Source organism: Giraffa tippelskirchi, chromosome 1, assembly GCF_054371585.1.
Source record: "Giraffa tippelskirchi isolate mGirTip1 chromosome 1, T2T-mGirTip1v1.2.pri, whole genome shotgun sequence".
Classification (NCBI taxonomy): Eukaryota; Metazoa; Chordata; class Mammalia; order Artiodactyla; family Giraffidae; genus Giraffa; species Giraffa tippelskirchi.
In genome coordinates, this window is record NC_137275.1 from 155,427,087 (window position 1) to 155,442,500 (window position 15,414).

Here is a 15,414-nt window from a genome sequence, read left to right on the forward strand (position 1 = left end):
ATAAACAACATATCTACCCAGGACACACCTGCAAGCACTTGAGTGCCCACTCACTTTGGCCAACCTTGAAAACTTTTCTTTACCTTCTACTTCTTTTAGGGAAAAGACATAGTTTTTATATATGTCATCAGCTTTGCCTGAAACCCTTTTTCTAACTTTAATGAGTTTAACTCTCTGTTAAAGAAAATCAAGGCTTTAGAATTTTGTAAGTGGAAGCTTGATATCTCTTCTAGGAACAAAGACTATGAGATTTTTTTCATGTAAAATTTTGATGGTGGTTTTGGCCATTTTGGGTAGTTTTTCTTCCATTTGGTTATTTTCCAGATGTCTGACCTTCCACTGAATACTATTGTATTTTTGTTATTTCAAAACTATTGCATAATTAGGTATCCTATGTTTGCATGTAAATGTAATGTTACTTTATATGATAATTTTTTTATCAAGAGAGAGAAAAGCTCAAAAATTGAAAAAAAGAAAACAGTTATATATTTTTTTTTGGCTGTTTTCCCATATTGACAGCTTGTTTGTCCAAAGACTTAAGACTGACAAACAGATATTAGTTCCTTTTGCTAATTCTTTGGTGTTAAATTCAGGCTCACTTTTGACATAGAAAATGATTTATATTTAGGGGGAGAGTTCCTCCATAGTTAAATAATACATTCTTGAAGCACACATCCTGTTTTACAGATTTCTTCATGTGCCCTTGTAGTTTTCATTATTTACAGTGAAATACCATATATATATTATTTTTTCCACAATACCCTACAAATAAAACTGCCATTACCTCTGTTTGCAGAATCTGTCTTCTCCATTCCAATAAATACTAGCCACAGATTGCCTCTAAAACTGTGAGAAATACTACTGAGTAGAGTTAAGTGATGAAATGTTCTCTTCAGAAAATTTATTTATACATATGTGAATCATGTTATTTTTGTGCTTACTCTTCTTGCCCCATTCCCATACATGATTAAAGATAACAGGATCACGAACATTTGTCTTTACTGTGTTGTAGGTCCAGAGGGAGAACTGTGAGGAGGTAGAGGGAAGGGCAAAGGTAGATTTCAGAAATACTCAAAACCCTGTCTTAGGAAACTGCTCTTGGATTTTTGAAACAACTCTGTTTTTTAAGTTAAGTTGGTAATGTTTTAGTTGGAAGGAAACTCATCAAAAAATTCATCTTTTATGTAAAACTTTCTCACACCGCTAGGGAAGATGTGTTTGGTAAGCTTATATAAGGAGTGCATGTATGTGTGTATATATGCACACTCACAATAGTATTTATTTCTGCATCAGTATGCAAGCCATGAGTTCATATTGATACCTCTGATTTGAATCCAAAACCACAGAGTTCATTCTGCTTTTCTTATTTATGGAAAATTTGATTGCATAAACATTTTATTTATTTTTATTTGCATTCACCACAATACAGTGAGGCAGCCAAGATGGATGTTTTCCTTGGCTTTATTTGATTTGAACTCATTAGAATTCCTAACTTTTACAAAGCCAGCAAAGAATGGAGACAGGAGCCAAACCGAATTCTCTTTCCATGTTTACTATTCCTTTGTCTGTTTCTAAAAGCAAAAACAACAAACAGGAATTCAGTTCTTGAACCTTAGCTCTATTATGCAGTTTTGCTTTTTTTTTCTTTAAAAAAATTCTTGGTGTGATTTTAATATAAATTTATATGAAGTGGTTAATATAATGTTCAGAATAGAGAACAGTTTGGACAAAGTACAGGATGTGTATCATGACAGCAACTTGTTAGTAAAAATAAATTATTAATAATGGAAAGCAGTGAGATTTGTGAAAGTGGATGTTACTGGATTTTTAGTAAGGTTTGCATTGCCAAGAATAAATACATAACCCTAATTTCTAAATATTTACTTAAATATCCAAGTATTAATAGAGTTGCTAAATAGGAAGACCTTTCCCCCTCTCCCAACAATTAATGCATTTTGGATCACAAAGAGTATTATCATTTGCTAGACCAGACAGTAATAACAGTGGGGATTAACATAAGGCCATGTGGAATTGCAGCTACTACATTCATACAAAGGATAATTTAATCTGAGTTTGTGTTCTGCTACATAGACAGTAGGCATTACTTTGCGATTTATAGGATAATTGCATACATTGCTTCTAAATAAGTTTGCTTACTTTGTGCGAAGAATTCCTTATACTCTTCTCTACATGTGAAGATTATTTCAGAAAATGAAGCTTTGCTCTGGAATGCCTGTGTGTTGCTTGTTAGTACGTTGAATATTTAGTAGCTGCTAAGGAGACTCCTATCAGCTTATTAGTGTCCAATTTCCTATTCTTGCATGGCATAATTCTCTGAGAAATCTTTGGGGACCCTTTTTCCCAGTAACTATCCTTAAGAGATACCTAAATCTACTAAGAAATAAAAGCTTTTCTGATTGATTTATAGCCGTATTAAGACAAGCATACCCCTCTGTACATAGTAATTTTCAAAGAGGATCTTCACTGTATCTTGTTCATAATTACTTTGGAGGACCAGACCTTATATTTATTTTTCCATTTGACATATCAGTTATTAACTGAACTGGCAGTTTCCTCCTGCTTTCAATCATTTCTTTCTTAGAGTAGCCTTTTACTTATAATTAGACACCATTTTATTTATATATATTTTTTCAGTTTCATTCATATGCATATCATTTTGATAATGGCCCAGAAACCTAACTTTGCTAGGAAACATTGGTTTAACTTTTCTTTCTTTTCCCTTTTACCTTTCTGTTTTCAGTCCCTTACTCAATTCACTTGCAGGAAGATTGATTTTGAATAAAACGGTCATGATGTCAAAACAGTATAAATTATACCCTGCTCTCATCTGAAATGGTGAAAATAGAAGCTTTTACACTGTTTTCTTTAAGAAAAGAGTAATAAATGTTTTTCCCCCTCTTCAGGAATTGTATTCTTGGGGGAAAAAAAAAAAATCACTCTTGTTTGTAGCCTGATAGTGTGGTTTATTCTGAAAGATTTTGACTTAAAAACTCATTTGCTGTTCAACAAAGTAGCTAATACTCCAAGTATTAACCCTTCAGCCTTCCAGCCTCTGAGACAGGATCTGTTTCCTCTCCCAGACAAAGCCATTTTGGGTAGTCGTTCCTTGTCCCGTATTACAGAGGAGACCCCTGTGTGATGTTAGGTCGTAGGGTTGATCTGCTGAGTGTGAATCTGGCTCCTTCTCTGGTTTGTGTACTGTCTTTGGGTGTCTGCTCAAACGAAATTCCTGCCACTTATAACCTTCCTAGATAACTGAAATAGAAATTATAGAAGGGTTAAAGACATAGGCACAGTGCTGAATTTGAGATTGGTAGGGAAATTGTTTGACATTTATCGTCGTTTTCATAATCTTCCATTTCTCATCTATATTTTATTGGCTCATATATGTAACAGAATTCTGTTCCCACCTGGAAACAAACAGTGCTAAAAAATGAGAAGCCAGTTGATATATATTAAAGGATGAACCTTTTTGATATGAAAATATTATTACATCTCATGAAACTTTAGTCTTTAGTGCATTCTGTTTAAAAAAATAAAATGACCAAGTATTTGGAATTATTTCTGTTGTGTTTTCCATTATAAGTTTACTATAACTGAGTTCTGGCACTGTTCATGATGAATATTTATTCAAAGAACAGTAATTGCCATAGAGAAACCTGATGAAGTAAAAATACACCAAATCTTAGAGTTAAAAGAAATGAAAAAATTATTTTTCATTGTGTGTATAACCAAGACCAAGTAACAATTTGGTTGAGTCTTTGCTTTGTGTCTACAGAAAATGGTAATTATTGTATCACCTTTGCCTACTTCAAGCAACCCTAGTAAGTCTCCCTTGGTTTCAGTGCTTCCAATTATTAACAACAAAGCTTTGCTGTCCCAAACATTTAGTGTTACTTTTTAAGTTTGTTTTGGGGAACAGATTCAGTGACAATATGATTTGTTTTATTTGTTCTGTTGGTTAATCAAAAAGCTTAAAATCTTGTTCAGAGTGAGAAGTGAGGGCTTTTTACTAGCTTTTAAAAGTTATTTGGCACGGACACCACCCTCTAAATTCACTTGTATGTCTATATAATCCCTGTTTCTTTATGGTTCCTGTAGAAAAATTTTTCCATGTAGTTTATTGCTACAGCTCTTGTTATAGCAAGCCTTACAGTCACTTGCTTCTGTTCTATTTAAATCTTTTGTGGGAGCTTGGGATAGAGTAAGTACATATAAGCTGGTATTTTACTAGATGTCAGGCACTAGTGCCAGGCAGTGCTAGGCATATTTAATGTATTATCTCATTCAATCTTCCAGTCTATGAGTTGGGTTCTATTTTTACTCCCAAAGAATCTAATTATCCTACAGATACAATTAAATCACAGCAATATAGAGATTCTCTAGATTACTTCATACCCAACGCCTGACCCAGTCTTTGCACAGAGAAGGCTTTCAATAAATATCTGTAGAATGAATGACAATCTATTGGTTGTCCAGTAGATTTTTGAAACTAGTAGTTCAGAAGGTCTTTTTCTTTCAGCCTAATGCAACTTTCATAAATCTGAAGATACTTTCTTATTTTACTATCTTAAGATTAATATATATTTACATTTTTCAAGTGGATTTTTTTCTATGTTAGGTAGTACTGTTTCTCTAACAGGTGGCCATGAATTTCAACATATATAAAGGGTATAACACTTTATTTAAGAAAATATTCTTCATGCTATCCATCTACTATTTGACTTAGGTTAAGAAAAACTTACCTTATGCAACTCTTTCATCCTTCAGAAAGAAAAAAAAGATAGTTGTGCTTCTGTAACATTACAAGATGAATGCCTAAAGGCTCAAGATATCCAGCCACTGAGAAAATTTTGATCCTGAAAGTGAAAGAAGACCCAGCATCTGCCTCACATGCAGCTGACTGATTCACTTGAATGTTATCATTTATTTGAATATCAGTTCAGTTCAGTCGCTCAGTCGTGTCCGACTCTTTGCAACCCCATGAATTGCAGCATGCCAGGCCTCCCTGTCCATCACCAACTCCCAGAGTCTACCCAAACCCATGTCCATCGAGTTGGTGATGCCATCCAACCATCTCATCCTCTGTCGTCCCCTTCTCCTCCTGCCCACAATCCTACCCAGCATTAGGGTCTTTTCCAATGAGTCAACTCTTCGCATGAGGTGGCCAAAGTATTGGAGTTTCAGCTTCAACATCAGTCCTTCCAATGAACACCCAGGATTGATCTCTTTTAGGATGGATTGATTGGATCTCCTTGCAGTCCAAGGGGCTCTCAAGAGTCTGCTCCAACACCACAGTTCAAAAGCATCAATTCTTCGGTGCTCAGCTTTCTTCACTGTCCAACTCTCGCATCCATACATGACCACTGGAAAAACCATAAGCCTTGACTAGATGGACTTTTGTTGGCAAAGTAATGTCTCTGCTTTTAAATATGCTATCTAGGTTGGCCATAACCTTCCTTCTAAGGAGTAAGCGTCTTTTAATTTCATGGCTGCAGTCACCATCAGCAGTGATTTTGGAGCCTAAAAAAATAAAGTCTGACACTGTTTCCACTGCTTCCCCATCTATTTCCCATGAAGTGATGGGACCAGATGCCATGATCTTAGTTTTCTGAATGTTGAGCTTTAAGCCAACTTTTTCACTCTCCTCTTTCACTTTCATCAAGAGGCTCTTTAGTTCTTCTTCACTTTCTGCCATAAGGGTGGTGTCATCTGCATATCTGAGGTTATTGATATTTCTCCCAGCAATCTTGATTCCAGCTTGTGTTTCTTCCAGCCCAGCGTTGCTCATGATATATTATGTTTGAATATCAAGAATCCTATTATTCTAAAGATAGGATAGTACAGTAGAGATACACATTCTATTGTGTTCTTTTGAGTTTCATTGTGTTCACACTTAAGGTTTTTGTTATGTGGTTGCCATTTTGACTTGTAGGTACTTAAAACCAACATAAGAAGGAAGACTTCCTGTAAAGTCAGGCTTCCCTGATGGCTCAGATAGTAAAGAGTCCACCCTACAATGCAGGCGACCTGGTTTCAATCCCTGGGTCAGCAAGATTCCCTGAAGAAAATGGCGACCCACTCCAGTATTCTGTCATGGAGAATTCCATGGGCAGAAGAGCCTAGTGGGCTATAGTCTATGGGGTCACAAAGAGTCAGACATGACTGAGTGACTAACACTTTCCCTTTCACTTTCCTGTAAATTAAGAAAGCAGGATCTGAACAGTGTGTTTCCCAGTGCAGCAACTGCACTAAATTAAAGAAATAGCCAAGCATAAATTGCACCTCTCAAATGAAAGTTCTTTGCTAATTAAATAAAACCTATGACTATAAGAATGTGAATTAACAACTATTTTGTGAATTTATAAGTTTAGTACTACTTAAGACACTATAGGCGCAGTGATAAAGAGTCCACCTGCAGGAGATACAGGTCTGATCCCTGACTTAGGCAGATTGCCTAGAGAAGGAACTGGCAACCCACTCCAGTATTCTTGCTTGGGAAATCCCATAGACAGAGGAGCCCGGTGGGCTACATACAGTCCATTGGATTGCAGATTTGGACATGACCTAGCAACTAAGCAATGAATACCACAAAGGATAGTTTTGCCTCTTAGATTATATTTAAATTGGGAAGACCAAATCTATATCCCTAGAACAATTAAATAATGATTAACTGTTTAAAAGGGTGCCACTGAGACTTCCCTGATGTTCCAATGGTTAAAACACCATGCTTCCAATGCCAGGGTGGGTGGTGGGGTGTGTGGGGGAGCGGTGAGTCATGTTTGTCTCTGGTTGGGGAATTAAGATCTCACAGGTCACGTAGTAGCCAATAAATAAATAAAGTTACTTTATTAAAAAAGGTATTTTTTTTTTTAAGAAAAAGGTGCTATGAAATAAATCCAGTAGAAATTCAGAGATACCACATGAATGAATGCAGACATGGTTGTCAAAATTTCCTAAGCATGTCTAATTCCAAGTGTTTATGAATACTGTAATGGCTAAAAAGGAAATAACATATAGCCATGCCCTCTGTGAGTTTTGAAAGCATTTAAAGAGGAGCCGCTATGAACTGTTTACTCTGTATTGTCAATTACACCTAGACGATCAAGTGTATTTGGCACATCTTTTAATATGTCTTTTGGAAGAGCATACTGTTGATATAAATGGCATGTTTTTTTCCTTCATAAACATATTTGCTATAGACTCATAAATTAGAAACGTGGCATCATGGTAAACAGCCCTTTACTGAAAACTTCTTCAAATCATCTGGGACCAGAGTCAAAGCACCTGTCTGATTGAATTCACTGAGTCCTAGCAAAATTAGGCAGGAAGAACTGCTTCTGGCCACCTCGGAAGGAGGCTGTGGTCTTAGCAGACAATTCAGTTTTGTGTTTCCTATCAAATAAGAGAGATTGAGTGTTTGCAGAATTGGAGCGAAAGCAAAGCATCATTAAAATTGTTTATGGATGAGCAACGAAAGCAGTTTGAGCAAATTATGCAAAAGCTATTACTTGATCATTCACAGATATCTAAAGCATAATTCTGTACCCCCCCCCCCCCAAAATAGACTCTTTTCTTCTCATATTCCTTTCAAGTTCTGGGGAGGGCAAGGGTTTTTAACAAAAGTTCCACAGCAGTGGGAAGTTAACTCTGAAAGTTGCTGATGTTCATTTTTCTCTTTCCTTAATGGAACTGAAAGTTTCATATCAGCATGTTTCATTAAGACCCCAAACAGATTCAAAGAATGTGCTATATCTCCAGGTCTATTATAGCTGCCATTCCAAACAAAATATGTATGACTTCTACGATTCAGTAAGCACAAGTATGTAGTAATCTGCCCTTTAATGGCCTCTCAAAGTGACAGATGGAATGGCTTTGTGAAGGTCAAGTCTGATTTAAATTGTTGATGAATTAGTAGCTAATTCTACGTGATTGAATATTAATATGGAACAGTGATAAGTAAGACATTTTAAATCTTAATGAGCACTTTAATGAATAGGACAAAATGTTTTTCTTTTCAACTCACGTAAAAGTTTAAAGCTACTAACATAATGACAATTTGTTAATTTTCGATTCTGTATTTTCCTGTAAAAGTTCATGTGGTTAACATATAAAGGATATAGGGTTTTTCTTTTCTCAAGTTTCTGGTACCACACATTTGATGATCTGTCAAATTGATGTTATCAAATGGCCAAGGCAGTTTTATGTAAATCACTAATAAATGTAGAGATGAAAAAAAGAAAAAAAAAAATCTTCTAAACTACGCCCACTGAGATAAGCACACCGATTAGAAATTTCATTATTTCTACCGTTCATTTTATGTTGAATACTGAGTTTTATTGCCAAATACCTGACAGTCAGATTGGAAACAAGCCACAACTGTCAACGTGTAACAGCTCTGGCTATGTAAATCTGTTACATTGTGATGTTTCTCATGAAAATTTAATGAAGAATGTGCATTCAAAGGAGTTCTGTGCAAAAGGGGGATGGATAGAATTTAATTACCCTTATTAAAAGTAAGAAAGGTGCTCTCTTTACATTCTCTGTGTGATTAGTATGCAAGAATCATTATCTTTGTTGTGCACTTGTGTATATGGAAAGGGAGCTCTAGAGTGTTCTTTATGAGCCAAGAAGGAAAAGAAAGGTCATGCAAACGTTTTAGACTGCTTTCCATAGGGCACAAGTCAGGTTTGTCAGTGCTCCCCAAGGTGAGGTCTTCTTTTCTTATAAATGGTTATTAATTCTAAATTTCTTTGGTAAGAGCCTTTAGTAAGTGGCTCAACAATCTCAAGTCTTTGACACTTGCCCCTGATTGGTGTATAGAATATTGGCATGGTTTTCTAGAGAGACAAACTTGTTGAAGAACAGTAATGACTGGTAGAGCAGTGTTCTGCATGCTGTTGTAACTAGTAGTTAGATGCCAATGGAGGAACTCAGTGCCCTGGGAAAGACAGGAACAGCTCAGGAATCCCAACGTAATTGTTTTATTAACTGAAGTCAGTTGCTTTAAATATGGACATTGACAATAACAAATTCTAAGAGCTTTTTTAAAAAGCTCATTTGTAAGTAGTTAGACATGTAGTTGACTTAGGGGCACTTGAGGTAAATTATTCTATCCTTTGAAGCATTCTGGACCAATGGCTGCCAAGTGAGATGTTTAATAATGTAATGTGTGTGGTGCAGTGGCTTTTGAGCTTTTTTCTTTATTTTTTTTTTATTTTCCCTAATAACATTAAAACTAAGCTTTAGATTTGCAAATACATTGAATAAAGCTTTAAAGCTGTTTAAAAAAAAAAAAAAAGCCTGATGAAATTCAAGTAGAATAGAGTATTAAAAATATCATACCCTAATTTGCAAAATACTCTTTACCTGATTTGTAATTTTAAACTTTCCTTGGAGCTTTGAAAAATCATCTTGAAATTCCACTCTTAACCACTGTTTCTGGCACTTGTCCACTGTAGATGTGGGTTTGGCTGACAGTGTATAAGCATTCAAATAAACAGAAGGTATTGCTGCTTCCTCGAAAGAGCCATGTCTTTCAACTTAAGAAAAATGTATAATAGCTCATTGAAGTTAACTCTTTTTTAGTCTCTGACCATGGGACAGGAAAATATTTTCTGTGAATCCATGCATCAAACCCAACTGCTTCAGCAACGTTTTTTGGACTTTTCGTAGATCACGCTATAGGAGAGCTAGAGTCTACTTTTCCCTGTTAACCCCTGATTTTCTCTTGTAGTCACCCAGGTTTAATGTTCAGGATACTATCCATTTGTCGGGAGCTTTATTCTTTAGTAGCATTTTGACATTCTTTTACTATTCACAATCAAAATCTCCCTCCCTCATTCTGAACTATTCCTCTGATGAACTCTCTACCATAAGTAGTTTTGTACTACGTGTAGTAGAAAACTTCTTAATCACTGTGATATATTCATATTTAGGCTTGGGAATCACAGATTTCTCAAAATCTGTCAATTCAGACTAGCTTTATGGGAAGGGATTTGGATACAAGTGAGTTATGGAGAAGTTTGTATTGTAGAAGGATAAACTGAGGAGATAAATTGGATTCCCTGGTGGCTCAGACAGTAAAGAATCTGCCTGCAATGCTGGAGACCCTGGTTTGATCCCTGGGTCGGGAAGATCCCCTGGAGAAGGGAATGGCTGCCCGCACCAGTGTTCTTGCCTGGAGATTTCCATGGTCAGTGGAGCGTGGTGGACTATATAGCCCATGGGGTCACAAAGAGTCAGACATGATTAAGCAAATATACATATATTTAAAATAAACAGTATTTTATTTCTCCAAAGAAGACATACAGATGGCTAACAAACACATGAAAAGATGCTCAACATCACTCATTATTAGAGAAATGCAAATCAAAACCTCAATGAGGTATCATTTCACACCAGTCAGAAGGGCTGCTATCCAAAAGTCTACAAGCAATAAATGCTGGAGAGGGTGTGGAGAAAAGGGAACCCTCTTACACTGTTGGTGGGAATGCAAACTAGTACAGCCACTATGGAGAACAGTGTGGAGATTCCTTAAAAAACTGGGAATAGAACTGCCATATGACCCAGCAATCCCACTGCTGGGCATATACACCGAGGAAACCAGAATTGAAAGAGACGCGTGTACCCCAATGTTCATCGCAGCACTGTTTACAATAGCCAGGACATGGAAGCAACCAAGATGTCCATCAGCAGACGAGTGGATAAGGAAGCTGTGGTACATATACACAATGGAATATTACTCAGCCATTAAAAAAAATACATTTGAATCGGTTCTACTGAGATGGATGAAACTGGAGCCCATTATACAGAGTGAAGTAAGCCAGAAAGAAAAACACCAATACAGTATACTAATGCATATATATGGAATTTGAAAGATGGTAACGATAACCCTATATGCGAGTCAGAATAAGAGACACAGATGCATGGAACAGTTTTATGGACTCTGAGGGAGAAGGTGAGGGTGGGACATTCTGGGAGAATAGCATTGAAACATGTATATTATCGTATGTGAAACAGAACACCATTCCATGTTCGATGCATGAGACAAGGGCTCAGGGCCGGGGCAATGGGATGACCCAGAGGGATGGGATGGGGAGGGAGGTGGGTGGGGGGTCCAGGAAGGGGAACACATGTAAACCCATGGCTGATTCATGTCAATGTATGGCAAAAACTATTACAATATTGTAATTAGCCCCCAACTAAAATAAATAAATTTATTAAAAAAAAATAAAATAAAATAAAATAAACAGTATTTTAAAAATACAAGACAGCGCATCTACATACTTACTACTACAGTTAATCTGAGGAGGAAAAGATTAAGTCTGTTTGAGTGAGTTTTGAAAAGCTTTATATTGAAGATGATTTTGATTGTGTGACTTTCTCAAGACACAGATGGAGTACTCATTGGATATGATTTGTATGAGGAATGAGGAGAATTTCAGTGTAGGCAAAAGAAATGTTTCCTCTGAGGAAGGTTATCCATGAGAGGCTGAGAAAAATGGGTCCTGATTTTAAAAGACTTCGCTAGCCAGATTTCGCAGATTTGATTCACCCTTTAAGTATTGAGACAGTAGAGAACACACAGATTTGATCAGCAAGGCAGCAGAGTCATCAAAATGTAAGCTTTTCCCTTGAAATTGTGCATGTTTAGCAAGACACTGAGGGTTATTCCAGAAACTGTAGGGGACATCCAAGTGGAAGATAGATATCATGTCTGATTGTTTCTGTTTGTCTCACTGGTTGTGCTTTGGAGTCATTTTGTAATTGGTGGCTGATGACAGTTCATCAGAGGTCATGAGGAAGTGATGATTTCATTAACTCCAGGGCCCAATTGAAAGTCAAAATGTTTCACAATAGTCTTCAAACAGCCAGATTCTAATGCAGATAATTATTGCCCATATAACTAAAATGCCTTCAGTGCCTCAACAGAATATACCTTTCTAACACTGACTGGAAGAACTGGTCATGTAGGATATCAATGTGGGTCTTGCTTGAGGGACTTAAGAGGACTTTAGTTGCTCAAGATCTAAGATCTGGAGAAATTTTGATTAGGGATAGGGAGATGGCAACACAGTCCAGTATCCCTGCCTGGAAAATCCCATGAACAGAGGAGCCTAGTGGGCTACAATCCATGGGATTGCAAAGAGTCGGCATGAGTTAGTGACTGAGCATGTATGCAAGGGACAAATGAACTTTGGATGAGTTGAAGATTCAAAATTGACCTGTTTCAACTTTTTAATGACTGAAAGTGGTTCAGACTTTTGGAATGGAGGAAGGTATTCTCTCACCCTAAGGAATGAATGTTTCCATGTTGCACTCTTGAGTTGCTTTTGTTCTTTTCTTCTTTTGTAAGGGAAACTTTCAGATACCTTTCTGACAAATTAAAACTCTCTACAGAGGAATTAATTCAGGTTGAACCTGTACTTGGGTGAAAAAAAAAAAATACGTAGAGAGAGTTTTACTTGAAAGTTAAAACCATAATAGACTAAAATAGGAATAGCTTAGTCCAGATAACCTGCTTGTTCTCCATGCCCTCCTAAAACTAGCTGTGCTACATCAGTGATTTCCCCTCAAGGAAAAGTTTCCTTCTGAATATTTATACTTCTGATGTGCCTTTCCTTCTGACCAACTTGACTTTCCTTTAAGAATTTTCCACAGTTTGTTGTGATCCACACAGTCAAAGGCTTTGGCATAGTCAATAAAGCAGAAAAATATATTTTTCTGGAACTCTCTTGACCTGCCTCTTGAGAAATCTGTATGCAGGTCAGGAAGCAACAGCTAGAATTGGATATGGAAAAACAGACTGGTTCCAAATAGGGAAAGGAGTACATCAAGGCTGTATATTGTCATCCTGCTTATTTAACTTATATGCAGAGTACATCATGAGAAACAATGGGCTGGATGAAGCACAAGCTGGAATCAAGATTGCCAGGAGAAATATCAATAACCTCAGATATGCCGATGACACCACCCTTATGGCAGAAAGTGAAGAGGAACTAAAGAGCCTCTTGGTGAAAGTGAAAGAGGAGAGTGAAAAAGTTGGCCTAAAACTCAACGGTGGATGAGATGGTTGGATGGCATCACCGACTCAATAGATATGAATTTGAGTAAACTGGAGTTGGTGATGGACAGGGGACGCCTGGCATGCTGCAGTCTATGGCGTCTCAGAGAGTCGGACATGACTGAGCGACTGAACTGATACTGGTTCTGACTTTCCTAATGGCTCATTTCATAGCTTTCTCTTGGTGCTCACTGACCTCCTCAGACACTCGTTATATAATGACTGCTTCCGTGCTGCCAGAGAACTTAATTTGTTTCCTGGTCATGGTTTTTAATCACACGTTTGAGCTATTTGTTAGGTTTTCGGCCTCTTCCTGGACTATACTCCTTTGGCCAGGAACAACATTGTTACCATACACTGACCTAACAGTGCAACACTACTTGGATTGTGTTAGTTTTTCAACAAATGCTAAGTAATGGGAAAGATTAACAGTCAGTACCTCTTGAATCTTTGGTATCTGCCTTCATGACATGTTTGTATCCCCTTTTGTCTTGCAGAGGATCAAATTCCCCGGGGCTTCCCTACTATTGATATGGGGCCACAGCTAAAGGTGGTTGAGCGTACACGCACCGCCACCATGCTTTGTGCAGCCAGTGGGAATCCGGATCCAGAAATCACTTGGTTCAAAGATTTCTTACCCGTCGACACAAGCAACAACAATGGCCGTATTAAGCAGTTACGATCAGGTAGGGTCTTGTTACTGTTTCCATGATCTCCTAGAGAATTTTAATTTTTCTTTTTAGTTTTCTCTCTATTTTTATTTTCATTTTATTTATTTTTATTTTTTAGGTATTAATTTTTCTCCCTCTTCTCTTTCTCTGTTATTTAATGTGTTGTCCACGTCTGTGATGTCATAGCCTGTTTCAGAGTCTGTCTTTCTTCTCTTCTCTATGTTTTGCAGCTTCTGTTTAATCCACATTGCTCACTGCTGTGACTGTATTTTTGATAATTTTTTTTAGTTTACTGCTCTTCTGCAGTATTTGATGGATCCATTTTCTCCTGTTTCTTTCTTATTTCTCTGTTTTCTTTCGAAACAAATTTATTTCAACATTGGACTTCATTCAAAACTTGCAAGGAGTTCCAATGATTATATCCATTAAAAATCAAAAATGTTCATATTAAACACTAAAATGATTCCGTTTTATTAAAGTGTGTTTCTCTGTCTTTTCTACATTTTAACTCATCAAACTACCAAAGTTTAGTAAGTTTGGGCACATCTACTTTCTTTTCACTGATACATAAAACATAGAAATGTTATCCCATAAGTATCTAGATGTATTTTTTATAAAGTCCTTTACAAAGTACAATGAAAGGAGGGGATTTTTATTAATCTTATTATAATATTATTATGAGTGAGTATTTTGTACACAGTTGCCACAGTGGTGTGCGCCCACACTCAAGATTTTTGAACCATCCAGTGACTGGATCTACAGAAGTCTGCTTTTGGTTGGTGTAGACTCCAGCTTTTGCTTCTCTCTCTCTCTTCCTCTCTCTCTCTCTTGATACCTGTTGCCCTTTCTCCCTCTCCCATCCCCACCCCAAGTTTATTCATTTGCTCTCTTTAGACTAAAAGTAGAGATAATTCTAAATCTGTTAATGTTTAGAGCCTGTCCCTAGTTAATTTCACAGGGATGTGTACTAGTAAGCTGTTTACTTTGGCATGGGTAGTAATATTGATAATATAATTCTAAGTTGTTTAACTGCCTGTCTTCCCAGAATTCTCAGCTTTTGACCTGTCCTGTGATGTTAAAGCGTCTTGTTAACTGCCTCTTTTGCTTGTTGTCAGCAGAATTGTGTAGATTAGCATTCTGTTATTGTAAATAAAGAATTAATTATTCACCTGTAACATAGATGATTTAGTATATAAAGCTTTAACTCTGAAAAATTTGTACCAAATTATAAGGAATATAATAATATTTTTATGCTGTCTTTCTTCTCTCCGTATTTAAATCTCCAGAATCTATTGGTAAGTGCTTAGTTCTGAAGCGCACTTCACCCCCACTAATTTCCATATTCAGATTACTATTATTATTATTAATAAAATGCATGGCATGCATTTTACTAACTGTCAGTGTAGACACAAGATTTCCTTAGTGGCGTGCACATTCACACATCCACAGAACTGTTATTGTAAGAACACTATGTAGAAAAATAAAATAATACACAAGTTATATCACACAAATGTAGCAATGTAAGTAGTATAAGATATAGCCAATGAAAAGTGTTTGTTTCATACTAGTTAGTCTTTAGTATTTCCTATAACAGTATATATATATGCATACCTATATATATACTTAAATAGATTAGCCAGTATTTTCCCCAGTTAT

The 15,414-nt window shown here is 36.6% G+C and overlaps 1 protein-coding gene across 17 annotated transcripts in view; it reads left to right on the forward strand.

The window, feature by feature from the left end:
- PTPRD (protein tyrosine phosphatase receptor type D) overlaps window positions 1–15,414 on the forward strand; it is a 1,686,434-nt gene that overhangs the window by 1,452,091 nt on the left and 218,929 nt on the right. For all 17 annotated transcript variants that reach the window (XM_081500246.1, XM_081500327.1, XM_081500294.1 and 14 more), the window contains one exon: window positions 13,585–13,773. In XM_081500246.1, the coding sequence (XP_081356372.1) occupies window positions 13,585–13,773 (189 nt within the window). The remainder of the gene's footprint in view (window positions 1–13,584; window positions 13,774–15,414) is intronic.